Raw genomic sequence first — 14,224 nt, forward strand, 5'->3', positions numbered from 1 at the left:
AAAAGGTTAGAATATATCTTTTGAAATGTATGACAAAGGATACATACAGCCTGATAGATACTCCTTAAGTGCTTACTGTTTGATGGATTGAAGGCGATGAGGGCTGGTGGTTAAGTGGTGCACGAGAATTGAATCTGAAATAAAAGAAAAAAAAACAAAAGATTAGAACGCATCTCTTAAAATGTTTGGTGAAGGATACATACTGCCTGCCTGATAGATGCTCGATAAGTGCTTACTGCTTGATGGATTGAAGGCGATGAGGGCTGGTGGTTCAGTAGTGCAGGAGAATTGAATCTGAAATAAAAAAAACAAAAGATTAGAATGCATCTCTTAGAATGTTTGGTGAAGGATACATACTGCCTGATAGATACTCGATAAGTGCTTACTGTTTGATGGACTGAAGGCGAAGAGGGCTGGTGGTTCAGTGGTGCAGGGGAATTGAATCTGAAATAAAAGACAAAAGATTAGAATGCATCTCTTAAAATGTTTGAATAAAGGATACAGACTGCCTGATAGATACTCGCTAAGTGCTTACTGTTTGATGGACTAAAGGCCATGAGGGCTGGTGGTTAAGTGGTGCAGGAGAAATGAATCTGAAATAAAAAAAACAAAAGATTAGAAAGCATCTCTTAACATGTTTGGTAAAGGATACATATTGCCTGCCTGATACTCGATGAGGGCTGGTGGTTAAGTGGTGCAGGAGAATTGAATCTGAAATAAAAAAAAAACAAAAGATTAGAATGCATCTCTTAAAATGTTTGAATAAAGGATACAGACTGCCTGATAGATACTCGATAAGTGCTTGCTGTTTGATGGACTAAAGGCCATGAGGGCTGGTGGTTAAGTGGTGCAGGAGAATTGAATCTGAAATAAAAAAAAAACAAAAGATTAGAATGCATCTCTTAAAATGTTTGGTGAAGGATACATACTGTATGCCTGATAGATACTCGATAAGTGCTTACTGCTTGGTGGATTGAAGGCGATGAGGGCTGGTGGTTTAGTAGTGCAGGAGAATTGAATCTGAAATAAAAAAACAAAAGATTAGAATGCATCTCTTAGAATGTTTGGTGAAGGATACATACTGCCTGCCTGATATATACTCGGTAAGTGCTTACTGCTTCATGGATTGAAAGCGATGAGGGCTGGTGGTTCAGTAGTGCAGGAGAATTGAATCTGAAATAAAAAAAAACAAAAGATTAGAATGCATCTCTTAAAATGTTTGGTGAAGGATACATACTGCCTGCCTAATAGATGAATCTGGATTGAAGGCAATGAGGGCTGGTCGTTCAGTGGTGGAGAATTGAATCTGGAATAAAAAAACATAAGATTAGAATACATCTTTTAATGATTGATAAAGAATACATACTGCTGAAGTAGCTGAAGTAGATTCGAACTATTCCATTGTGAGCACTAAGCTCACACTTCGTCCATTGATTTCCAAGAACACACTAGAAGTGATGAAAAAACGTTAATGCATCAATGTAACAACTTATGCGTATCAGAATAACAAATTGGCGCAATGCTATCTGGATTGCAAACGGCAGCAGTTGTTTATAATTGACAATAATTTAATAATTATATAATTAAATCGAATGGTTCAGATTATTACATGGTTGTTTAATAGTGGATTATTGTGTTAGTGTGTCAGTCTAAACTAAAACTACGAATGCTACCTACATAAACTGCTACTACCCCAAACTACTATATTATCATGCAAGTAATTATCTGAACCACGGGATTACATAATGAATAATTTGTTAACAAGGTAGAGTTGAAACGATATTGAATACTATATCGCAGGAGTTTATATCTGTAAAATAGATACAATTGCGTTAAACTACGTATGCCGTTCACAATCTACTGTCGCCGTTACAAATTGTTAAAAGAAATTGCGCAAAATTAAAATTCAATGCAAGCAAACGCGAATGAATGAATGAGAACCCGACAATGATCTATTTAATTTTGCTCGCGATTTCATAACACACTTATTATTATTGGGTACTTCCCTGGGTCCTTTTCCTTGGTCCTGAAGGTCCTCTTGCGTTGCTGTCTATCACATAAATGAGAGAGTTGACAACCGCGTGGACTTAGTTTACCATCAAGTCGCCGGCGGAGCCACTTGACACGGCAAAAATGACATAGTGCGCAAAAAAAAATTCGAATTGGTCCGATTAGATACTTATCAATATAAATAATAGTAATTATATTATTTTTTAATTAAAATTAAAAATAAATATAAATGAACATAGATAAATAAATAAACAAAATTTATATAAAAAATCGATAAACGAGCAAAATTGAAAAGAAACTAAAGCATAAATAAGCTTAAATGAATAAATAATTGATATGGAAAGTATATAAATAAACAAAATAATTAAAACAATAGATAAATGTATAAATCAATTATTTTAGAAACAGGCTAGTGATTCATGGCGTCGTGCTTGAAGGCAAATTGCTGGAACTTTCCATACTCTAATAAAATATTCAAGCATTATCAAATATTTTCAAATAGATTATTTTAAATACTGTCAATTTCATTTTTCTTATTTTATAGACGACCACGTTGATATATGTTTATATGAAAAATAAATATCAAACAGAGTTAGATTAAAAAACCTTATATTTCTAAGAATTAATCAACTGAATTGCAAAGTTAAAATAATTGAAGTATGTAAAAGTAAACTTTATAATTTCAATTAGAATTAAAATTAAAATCCTGATTATTGATACTCAACTAAACTTTTTTGGAAATTAAAGAAAGACTTGAGATTTGAAATTAAAAAACATCAAAAGCTTCGTTCTCTCGAAAACTACAATTTTTTTCATATACAAAAAATTGTATGCACGAACAAAACACATAGGCATCGATTATTGAAACTTTTGAAATGTAAAGATATGCAAAAATTTTCATTTTCGATTTTTGGACGATTACAATAACGTAGAAAAACTATGGAAAGAAATTATCAAATTTGTAAGTAAAAAAATTAAAAATAAACAATAAGTAAAACAATATCAATTATATGCATAAATAAATAAAAAATTAGCTAAATAAGAAAACTCGTGAAAAAAAAAAATTGAACTATTTGTAAGGGGTATTTTGCCGCACATTACATGAACTTTGCGATATGTGTAAACAATCTAATTGAGAAATAAATTTTAGTGGTAGTACTCCAAGTGGATTTATTACACATTATTGAAAATTTTTTTCCATATTTGGTCTCATTCTATTCAAAATGGCTTGAAACTTCGAGAAAACAAAAATAGCAAATCAGATTCTTTGATAAAAACAAACTTCGCCTTCAGAAAGTTAAATATATAAAAAAACATGAAATAAAATGAAAAAAATATAAATAAATTCTTAATGAATCAAATATCAAAATAGTAAGATAAATAAATAAATAAGCAAATGATTAAATAAATTACATACCTTGAAGTCTCAAAGCGTATTCCATTTAATAAATAGGCCTTTCGAGAAAAGTCTTTGATCCCTCACAGCAGATATCCTGTCGTTTGAGTTGCCATTCCTTAATTGTGGTTCATCAGCAACCTGAACCCAAAAAAAGTATCAATACAAAGCCCATACAATAAATCTTGTACAAATATTTTGAATAATAATTTATTTTGAGATATAAATATGTGATAAATTTTACATATTTTATTTTAACTGTAAGCATTAGCAGTTAACAGTTGAAGCTTAAAGTACGTTTTTAGAAAAACTATGCATTGATCTTCTCCTTATAGTATTTTACAAGTGTATATTAAAAAGCGTAATTATTCTCTAGGTTCCTCAAGATGACAAATAATTGGACTTGTATGAAATAAAAAATACTTGTTTTGTGATCTTACCTATAGTTACAAAAGCAAAGAAGTCTGTTGCAGCAAGCAAGCTAGTAGTAAGATGACACAGTATTCTCGTCCCAGAGTCGACTTATTTCTACAAGTCGACTACTTGCTGCTTATTGTCGACAGCTTTTTTTTTATAGCAGAGCTGAAATATAAAAGGTAATACTAAGTTTAGATTACTCTTTATATGTGTATCTAAAATTAAATATGCATGTATCTTTGACTAATTATTACAGTAATTCTTTGTTATAAAAGATAAAAGTATTTGCAGTGTTCACATGACATAGCCTCCATAGATTTTGACTAGGAAACTAAATCTGGGTTCATCGTAGCAGCAGTCAACAATAATATGTAACATGATTATGATAGATAATACTTTGTCTTCAAGTAAAATATTCTTAACAGAATTTAAATTCTGTTAAACATATATGCTGAAATTTCTTTCCATCGAGGGGAGTATATAAAAATTCCGAGGCTTTTATGATTGCAACAGAAAACTCTTAATGAAATAGGTTAAAATGTATAAATAATTATTGAATACCTAAATGTATTAAGTTTTAAATACAAGACATCACACGCCTTTATTTCATAGTGGTCATGACATTCACTTATGCAAAAGTACTTTGTTTTCAAAATCATCAAATTAAAAAATTAATGCGACAACTTCATTTAAGTACAAAATGTTTCGTATAAAAAGAATTGATATTAGCAATAAAGGAAGATTTTCTATTGGCATTACAGAATCTTTCTAAATTGAACTGAATTTCCTTACAAAAAACTTCAAAGAAATATTGAAATCCTTCAATTTCAAAGTAAAATCACATTATTCTCGAACCCGATTTTTTTGGGTCAAAATTTTTATCACGAGCCAGGATCGTTAAAGCAAATAAATTTTATAATTGCTAGCAATTGAGATAGAATTCCAATCGATGCGATATACGTTAATATAGAAAACACAACAAACACTGAAAAACGACCACATGTATCAAAGCAATATTATCAATGGTTCTTGGCTGCATTCTTAAACTGCATGAAAACACTTGATATTCATCTATGATCGCATAGGATTTAGCGCGCTTGTCAATGTGTTACAAACCAAACTAACCTCAAAATGAAATCAAAATCTGTCAATATGTAGTGAAGAGTATTCGGAGCACCCTTGGAAAAGATCAAGTAAACTTCCTACATAAGCTTCGAATCCACAAATAATTGTCAAACCCGTCACGTAAAATCACTAATTCAAAAATATACTCGGCCAGACACAGCCTTCGTATAAGATATTTGACGCGCCATTTTTCTTCACAATGTGATACAAACCAAACTAACCTCAAAATCTGTCAATATGTAGTGAAGAGTATTCGGAGCACCCATGGGAAAGAAGTAAAAACACCTGTATGAGCTTCGAATCCACAAATAATTCTCAATTCACGTAAAATCACTAATGCGAAAATACACTCGGCCATACAACAACAGTCTTTCACTTGCACGACATGGTACAATAGCAAAAATAATACTACTAACATGTGGCAAATGCACTTACTTGTTACTTGAGTGTCTACTGGCTTCCTATTACTGGAGTATCCACCGGCTTTCCAAGATCTTCTTCCCGCGATGGTTGAGATTAAAAAGAATTGTGCAATGACGCCCGGCAACCAAGAAACCTTGCGTTTGCCATTGTTCGGTAAAGTGTCATTAGGTCCCTGTCACGTGTCATCAGGGTAGACAACAAAATAGACAAGGTATATCGAGACAATATGTCCAACTTGTCTCAAATATCGATTGTGGTCAGTTCCGGCGATGCTTTTGAATTCTACTAAGGCATTTTAACGAATTTAAACAATTAATAATTTTGTTATATAAATAGATTATTAATATTATTTTGCATCCCTATCGTCTGTTTAAAAAATAGGGTTAATATAGAAAACTTGATATTGCTCTGTACTATTGCTTAGTCAACATGTTTTCAAATTAGAGCATTATGTTCTCTTTAATTTTGTCGTTTTATTAATTATATATTAGTTATGATGTTCTTTTACACAATTTTAGTGTTTATAATAAATTTTATGTTTGTTTTACACGGTTTAATGAAACACATTAAGTGTCGAAACGTTTAATAAACATTTTTTTATATTTGCCCTCTTTTTTAATTGGACAATTGGGCTGCAAAATATTTCTAATATATATTATATTGCAATTTTTTGATTGAGGCATCGAGTATCTTAACATATTGACAGAAAAATTCAAAAATAGTTAATTATAAATGTATAAACATATCATCTATTATATATATATAATTCTGAATTTAATGTTGACATATGTATTAACGAAGTCTAGCAATCAGGCATAACATTACAACAATAACAACACATATATTACTACACACTATCTATTTGTGATTTTTTAAGATAGTATTTTGTGAAATATTGTTTAATCACAAGTTTAATGTTTATATTACGTTAGTGCATGCATTACCATATCCGAATACTATGTGTTATTTGAATATTCTAATTTAACGCAAATAGTAAGTATTTTGTAATCTTTATATATATATTTTTTCTTTTCATTCCTAGTCAATTGTTTTAGTTTCCACTGAATGAAGGCTAGGATTATAGCCAAAACGTATGGATGTAAAATAAATTTTTGGTAGATATTACTAGACTTTGTTACTGTACATATATATCTTGACGTAAAAATTTCAAAATCTATTTGTGTAAAATAAATCATACTTTCAAGTACAAATGTAAAATAATCAATAAAAAGTATGTAATTTTAAACACAGACATCAATTTTTTTTAAAACAGGTTCAAAGATATTTTTTTATTATTTTACATGAATTTGATCATTAAAATTATTTTTCAGGTATTTGATGTTTGCATTTATTTACATGGAATATACAAATAAATCTATTTGATATCTTTATACGCTTTTACTTCAACAGTTAGAAATCTAATTTTCAATACACTTAATACGTTATATATAAATATATATATGTATATATGATATATAAATAGATACATGTATATATGATATATAAATACATATCAATTGTTATAACATCAATTGCATCGATTTATATATATTTATATATTTATATCTTTCAGTATAAAACCAATGCCATTTAATTAAAATTTAATTAATGAAAAAAAATCTTAGCGATAACAGTTAGCGCTAAATCAAATCAAAGGCATTTTCAAAATTCTGTATGCTTTTAAAAAATCTAATGTTTTATTTTGTGTCATCAAAAACTTTATCATAGACTATTCACATGAAATATTCTATCAAATAAGATAATGATTGACTTTAAAATATAAACCATTATATAACATTAATATATTACTATTACTCAGTATTGATTAATTGTAATTATATTATTATTTCACCTCTGGAATAATTAATTTGAGACACAAGCTGACCTCTTATTTCGTTTTGTATGAAGCCAAGCCAAAGTAGTAGCCCGTGAGTATCCAAACTTCGTACAGCAGCTGTTTTGAAAACTTGCGGAGAACTGAAAACTAAGATATTTGAAACTACAAAATCTTAAATTTGTTGGTACATTCAGCAATTGCATTTCTATTTTATTATACCTAGGTGAATTTCCACTGTTACATATATTAGTTAGTGTACTTAAGTACGTTTTTTTCATGAAGGTTTACAAAGACTATCATAAATACTCAAAGAAACAAAAATAAATCCTACTGGACGATAAATAAATCCTAGATAAGTTGCCTCTCCTGAAAATTTGAATAATTTTTATTTATGTAAAGTCTGATCTTTAAACTCAAATTATATATATATATATATATATATATAATAAAATGTATTACACATATGTATATACATATATGTATACATACATATATATGTATATACACATATAAATATATGTATACATATTTTTAAAAACGATAAAAATTTCAAATATGGTACAAAAATTCATCAAAATCTTATAAATTTTTAAAGATTTAGAAAATAATGAAAAACTCTTTATATAAAATATTCATGTTCAACTTTTATAAATTTGTAGAAATGTAATGAAAAAAAACGTGTTGTAAAATATTCATATACATACGTATTTCTTAACTCAACTTAAGCATTTTGGAAAATTTCACAAGTTCCAAAATTTTTAAATAAAATATTTATCTAATAAAATTATGGACTATCATTAAAAACCTGAGATTGAAATTTTTGAATCATTATTTATAATGATCATGGACAATAGACATTAAATTTTAAGATATATAAAATAATATAAAGTATGTTAGATTATATAACAATAGCATTTCAATTTAATGAAATACATTTTATTTGAGTCGACATGAATGTCAGAAATCTATTGCACGTATTAAAGACGTAACCAAAGAATGATTTATACATGTTTAATGATTCCCAACCCTACACAATTCTTAACACCCTCCAAGATGTCATCGAATTGAGCTGAAAATTTAAAACCAGAATGATAAAAACTTGTTTTACCTTAATATGAACCTGGAATATCATGTTGTATCAATTTGCATATTTAGTCATCTCTCACAATTCAAACTTGTGGAAGTTCAAACGATGTACAAGAAACAATGCTGTTTTTAAATGCTGTTTTTAATGATATATATTATTTCAGTCTCATGTTCATAGCGAGCAAACTCCATCTGAGCCTCAAGCTTCTCCTCCTCCATTAGCATCTCGCGTTTGAGTGCCTCATTCTTTTGTTTGTACAATTCGTGCAGTTGCTTCCAGCGTGTGCCGTACTCGTGTTCAAATGAACCAATGTCAGCAAATCTGGGACCGGCCTGACGAGCTTTGAAGAATTCTGGATTTTTCTTCAACATGTTCTTTTCCTGGACGCCATCGATGTCGTCGACAAAGTCGAAGGGCTATCTAAAATTTTACACAATTTTGAGTTTTTGCCAATACAACACACAATATTGTGTTATATTGTTTCTTTTATCAGATACAATAAATTGCAGCCAAATAATATTTTCATTATATTCAAACGGTAATTAATTTCATCATAAGTGCATGTAATATAAATTAATATATAAATATATTTTTGGAATGTTTAATTGCAGTCAATTAGTCTAAATAATAATAACAATTATAAATATATAATAACTATGTATGTTTTGACATTGCATATGTGTCATCATTCAACAAATTAAAAGTAAAATTAAAAAAAAAAGATTTAATAATATATATTGATACTAGAAGAAAAATCAACTTATATTGCTTTATAAAAATAATATATATATATATATATATATATATATTATATATATATATATAATGAATAAATGTAGTCAAATCCAATAAAAATCTATAATTTCAAAAAATAAGATCAAAAGTTTCAAATCAGAAATTTAATAATATTTCAAATTATTAACATTGAAGTATTACACCTTTTCTTAAATTTTAGTTTTTTTGGATTTGACTACATAAATATATTATATAAACTTAAAATATTATATACTAGATAGAAAAATAGATAAAACAGAACTTGCAATAAATTTTGAAATTGATAATGTGATCAATTTTAAAAATCGATAACAATACAAAGATACGTAGTAGAAACTAAAAAAAATATGTAGATAAAGTAATTTACAATGAAAAATTTCTAATAAATTTTTAAACAGTATAATATAATTATATTAATTATATCAATTTAATTAAATTGAGTTATAAATTTTAAAAATCATAGTAAATTATGCAATCAAATCCAACGAGACTTTAATTTTTGAAAAAAGTAAGGTTAGAAAATTGTAAAAATTTCTTGAAATGATTTTAAATAATATAAGAGATATAAAATACATAATATATATATATATATATATATATATATATGTGTGTGTGTGTGTATATATATAAATGATAATGTTATGCAATAAAATTTAAAATTTGAAGAAAATAGAACAAAAGTTTCAAATGAGAAATTAAAAAAAAATATAGACAAAGATAAATTTTGAGAAAATTTTAGAAACAATCAGAAATTGTGAAAAAAATTTTGAAATGATTCTAAATATTATAAGGAATATAAAATAAATTTATATTTGTAATGAATGAATGTAGTCAAATCTAAAATTTGCAAAAAATTAAAAGAAAAATCAGAAATTGGAAAATTAATAAAAAAGAAGTTATAAAATTAATTAAAAAAAAAATTATATAGAATAAAGTCATGTAGTCTAAAATTTGAAATAGATGTTAGAAAAAAATACAGTTTAATATGATTTTTGAAATAATTAAAAATATTTTGATAATAAATTTATCAAATATAATTGAAGTTATATAGTCAAATTTAAAAATTGAAATTTCAAACAAATTTAAAAAAAACATTATAATAGGGCATACTGCTAAGATCATTTGTGCTAATCCATTATAGTACGGGAGCCAGCAACGTTTTCGAGCAAGCATTTTAGTCAGGCTGGTTTTTTGGTATATGGTCCTTGGTGCTCTCTCGGTTAGGGTAAGGGCCGTCTGGCAGCTGGAAGTGGTTGCGTTAATTAGTGCGCAGCCAATTTGTACAGCGCGATTTCAAAATTTTGAAAGCATTTTAGTCAGCCCAATTTTCGTTTTTTTGACTTCGAATAGGTTCACCAGACTCAATTTTTTTGTTGCCAGACATTTTGGGCGCTGCTAAATATGTGCCAGACGCCAATTTATTTATTAATTTTTTTAAAAATTCAAATCATTTTAGTCCGTCTGAAATTTTAGTATTATGTTCGTTAAGGGTAAAAACACGTAAAATTAATTTGCCAGACGTTTCTGCGGTTGTTAACCATGTCTGGCAAGCAAAAATGTCTGGCAATATGATACTAGTTTATAGCATTTTTGTCAGTCCAATTTTCATTTTTTGACTTGATATTAGATTTGATAACTTGAATAAGTTATCCAGATTCACAATTTTGTTGCCAGACATTTTGGGCGCTGCCAAATATGTGCCAGACGCCAATTTATTCATTAATTTTTTTTAAATTTCAAATCATTTTAGTCCGTCTGTAATTTTAATTTTATGTTCATTAAGGGTCAAAAAACATAAAATTAATTTGCCAGACGTTTCTGCGGTTGTTAAGCATGTCTGGCAATCGCTAAATACATTGGCGCGAATGAAACATGCACTAACTATAATATAATGTAAAATAATAATCTTTAAATAATACATATTTACAAAATCTGTGAAATAAGTAATAATTTCAAGATCTATATGATTCTATTAATTACAACCAAATGAAACCATACGACAAAATAATAGTATAATTACCTTAACTTCAAATGTCTGATAAGCACTAAGGATTCCAATAGTCTTCTTAATACAAATGAGTAACAATTCAATGTACTCGGCTTCTGGTAAAATCTCCAACAAGACTCCAATGAGGTTTATAGTGCCTATTAATATGACGCCAATTGGACAAACATCTGAAAGAAATAATTATTATCATGAATCAATATAATAAATCAAATTAAATTTTATTCACAGATACACACCCAAAACTCAATCCAAATGCATATAAATTGCCCCGTAGCGCAATGTGCTGCAGAGACACAGGTTCTATGAATAAATGTACTAAATATAATATAATGTAAAATAATAATCAAGCTTCCAATTTCTTTAAATAATATATATATTTACGAAATATGTGAAATAATTGACAAAATAATAGTATAATTACCTTAACTTCAAATGTCTGATAAGCACTAAGGATTCCAATAGTCTTCTTAATACAAATGAGTAACAATTCAATGTACTCGGCTTCTGGTAAAATCTCCAACAAGACTCCAATGAGGTTTATAGTGCCTATTAATATGACGCCAATTGGACAAACATCTGAAAGAAATAATTATTATCATGAATCAATATAATAAATCAAATTAAATTTTATTCACAGATACACACCCAAAACTCAATCCAAATGCATATAAATTGCCCCGTAGCGCAATGTGCTGCAGAGACACAGGTTCTATGAATAAATGTACTAAATATAATATAATGTAAAATAATAATCAAGCTTCCAATTTCTTTAAATACATATTTAGAAAATTTGTAAAATAATTGTAATATTTTTAAGATCTATAGGATTATGTTAACCACAACCAATTACCTGAACTTCAAATTTCTGATACGCAGTAAGGATTCCAATAGTCTTCTTAATACAAATGAGAAGCAATTCAATGTACTCGGCTTCTGGTAAAATCTGCAAAATAGTATAATATTAATAATGGATATATAACTATCAAATTCATTCATATTGAGATTACAAAAACTACTATAAGTATACCTATCTCAAATTTGGCCGATCTGCTTATGAATTATTTATTGTATAATGTCCTGGACGGATAGATAAGTTGTTCTGTAAATTAAAAAAAAATGCTTATTATCAATATTGATATTAACAATAAAACTTAAAACTTAACTTAACAATGTATCTATAACTATTCGAATAAAAAAATCTATTGATGATGAAGTATTTTCGGAATAATAGAATCTACAAATGTTAAAACATACTTAAAAAAAAAAAGATCAATTCATATTCTTCGGCTACAAATCTTTTTCCAATGTGAATAAACCTTCGAGTCACAAAAAAATATCCATTACAAACAAAAATATTGAATTTTTGGACGCAAGGTTTAATAAATAAATAAAATAGTAAAATAATAATCAAGCTTCCAATTTCTTTAAATAATACTTTAAGAAATCAGTGAAATAAGTAATAATTTTAAGATCTATATGATTCTATTAACTATTGACAAAATAACAGTATAATTACCTTAACTTCAAATTTCTGATAAGCACTAAGGATTCCAATAGTCTTCTTAAAACAAATTAATAATAATTCAATATATTCGGCTTCTGGTAAAATCTGCAAAATAGTATAATACTAATATAGACTATCAAATTCATTCGTATTGAGATTACAAAAACTAGTAAAAGTATACTTATCTCAGATTTGGCCGATCTGCTTATGAATTGGATCAATCTATTGTATCAAGTCCTGGAATGATAAGTTGTTCTGTAAATTATAAAAATGCTTATTATCAACATTAAGATTAATAATAAAACTTCAAACTTAAAAAACAATTCATCTATAACTATTCGAATAACAAAATCTATCCATGATGAAAAATATCTTTGCAATAATAGAATTTACAAATGTTAAAACATACTTAGAAAAAAATTGATTCATTGATTAATTCGTACAAATTATTAGACAAAAGTCTAATGATTATTAGACAAGATATACCTGGAGCATGATTTTATAAACTATAAAAAACAGTTCCATGATATTTTAACAAAATTTGGAAAAGATGCTCAAACAAAACTTAAACCGGGCATATTTAAATTAATTAGTTAAAAATAAATATTTAATAACACAAAAAAACAGAAATCAAACCTTCTAGCAAATGGCCCCATTTTTGCCAGATCCCACGATTAAGTCCAAGAAAAAAATCCTCACACCTCACTCATGTCATCGAGAAGCTATACAGGCTGCAGTCAGATAAATTTCTATTCATTAACTAGTTACCAAGTATCTTCGTAATCAAAATTAAACCTAAAAAAAAGTGTCAGATGTGAATGAATGTACTTATAAAAGTGAGTCGATGGGTGATTATAAAATGGGCAATGAAAAATTTTCAATTTCAACAAAAATTTTGGAAAAGTATTAAAAAAAAACAGAATACCCTGTACTAAACCAGCTCCAGGTAGAAATTGAACTGAATAATCTAATTCGACTGTGCCATATGATGATTACTGTACAAAATTCAGCCCAAGCACGACTTGAACAACCTTCCTCGACAAACATGTTTAATAAAACTATTCCAAGTAAAAGCATTTATCAAGCATTGAGAAAAGATTCTCACTCAACACATAAATCGAGCAAATGTTCAATAAAACGAAAAAATTAAGAAATAATTTCAACTTGCATAACCTAAATGTAATTTCTGACGCTTCACCCATGTGCACGTTTAATAGAATCATAAAACCGAACACGTAATATAATTATAATAATTTGCACAAATACAACATACCTTGAAATCAAGTCCACTCCTAGTAAATTGCCTTAATATTTTCAAAATCCTATGTTTTCCATTCCAAGTCCAAAAATAAAATGAATTATTTATTTGGAGGTTATACACACGCTGCAGCATAGATACATTCGAAGATGTCCGACTACAGAGTGTGCAAGTGGCGCCAAAAAACTCTAGCGGCGCTTATGGTACTTACGAAACTGTCAAATATGTCTACTCTTCTTTTATCTATGGATGTCGGTTTGATAACGATGAATATTTAAAATATGGGAAAGATTTCATGGGAACTAAATTTATATTAATTATTAATTTATATTATTATTATTATTGTTTAGCACACAACAATTTTCGTAATTAGTGATTTACTGAA

General features: G+C 27.8%; 1 protein-coding gene and 4 long non-coding RNA genes across 5 annotated transcripts; all 5 read right to left on the reverse strand.

The window, feature by feature from the left end:
• Nucleotides 1-47: 47 nt before the first annotated feature.
• LOC113389803 lies at nucleotides 48-1,431 on the reverse strand. Its single transcript, XM_026626809.1, has 10 exons — nucleotides 1,421-1,431; nucleotides 1,238-1,306; nucleotides 1,116-1,173; nucleotides 926-1,020; nucleotides 778-864; nucleotides 664-711; nucleotides 536-593; nucleotides 358-444; nucleotides 204-294; nucleotides 48-134 (listed from the first exon to the last, which is right to left on the reverse strand). The coding sequence occupies exons 1-10, from the start codon at nucleotides 1,429-1,431 to the stop codon at nucleotides 73-75; spliced, it is 666 nt and encodes a 221-aa protein (XP_026482594.1). The 3' UTR covers nucleotides 48-72.
• Nucleotides 1,432-1,865: 434 nt separating this feature from the next.
• LOC113389203 lies at nucleotides 1,866-8,708 on the reverse strand. Its single transcript, XR_003368223.1, has 7 exons — nucleotides 8,317-8,708; nucleotides 7,428-7,574; nucleotides 7,224-7,355; nucleotides 5,384-5,653; nucleotides 3,847-3,988; nucleotides 3,428-3,547; nucleotides 1,866-2,118 (listed from the first exon to the last, which is right to left on the reverse strand). It is a non-coding gene; the product is annotated as an uncharacterized LOC113389203 (long non-coding RNA).
• Nucleotides 8,709-10,194: 1,486 nt separating this feature from the next.
• LOC113389204 lies at nucleotides 10,195-11,788 on the reverse strand. The gene is made up of 5 exons (XR_003368224.1): nucleotides 11,723-11,788; nucleotides 11,499-11,653; nucleotides 11,314-11,377; nucleotides 11,090-11,244; nucleotides 10,195-10,312 (listed from the first exon to the last, which is right to left on the reverse strand). It is a non-coding gene; the product is annotated as an uncharacterized LOC113389204 (long non-coding RNA).
• Nucleotides 11,789-11,944: 156 nt separating this feature from the next.
• LOC113389205 lies at nucleotides 11,945-12,684 on the reverse strand. Its single transcript, XR_003368225.1, has 3 exons — nucleotides 12,594-12,684; nucleotides 12,105-12,176; nucleotides 11,945-12,020 (listed from the first exon to the last, which is right to left on the reverse strand). It is a non-coding gene; the product is annotated as an uncharacterized LOC113389205 (long non-coding RNA).
• A 91-nt stretch (nucleotides 12,685-12,775) lies between these two features.
• On the reverse strand, nucleotides 12,776-13,958 carry LOC113388987. Its single transcript, XR_003368197.1, has 3 exons — nucleotides 13,855-13,958; nucleotides 13,218-13,376; nucleotides 12,776-12,836 (listed from the first exon to the last, which is right to left on the reverse strand). It is a non-coding gene; the product is annotated as an uncharacterized LOC113388987 (long non-coding RNA).
• Between the last annotated feature and the right edge of the window lie 266 nt (nucleotides 13,959-14,224).

Source organism: Ctenocephalides felis, unplaced genomic scaffold (genome assembly GCF_003426905.1).
Source record: "Ctenocephalides felis isolate EL2017-DRISC unplaced genomic scaffold, ASM342690v1 CF-g0.4_SCAFFOLD_03573, whole genome shotgun sequence".
NCBI classification, from domain to species: Eukaryota; Metazoa; Arthropoda; class Insecta; order Siphonaptera; family Pulicidae; genus Ctenocephalides; species Ctenocephalides felis.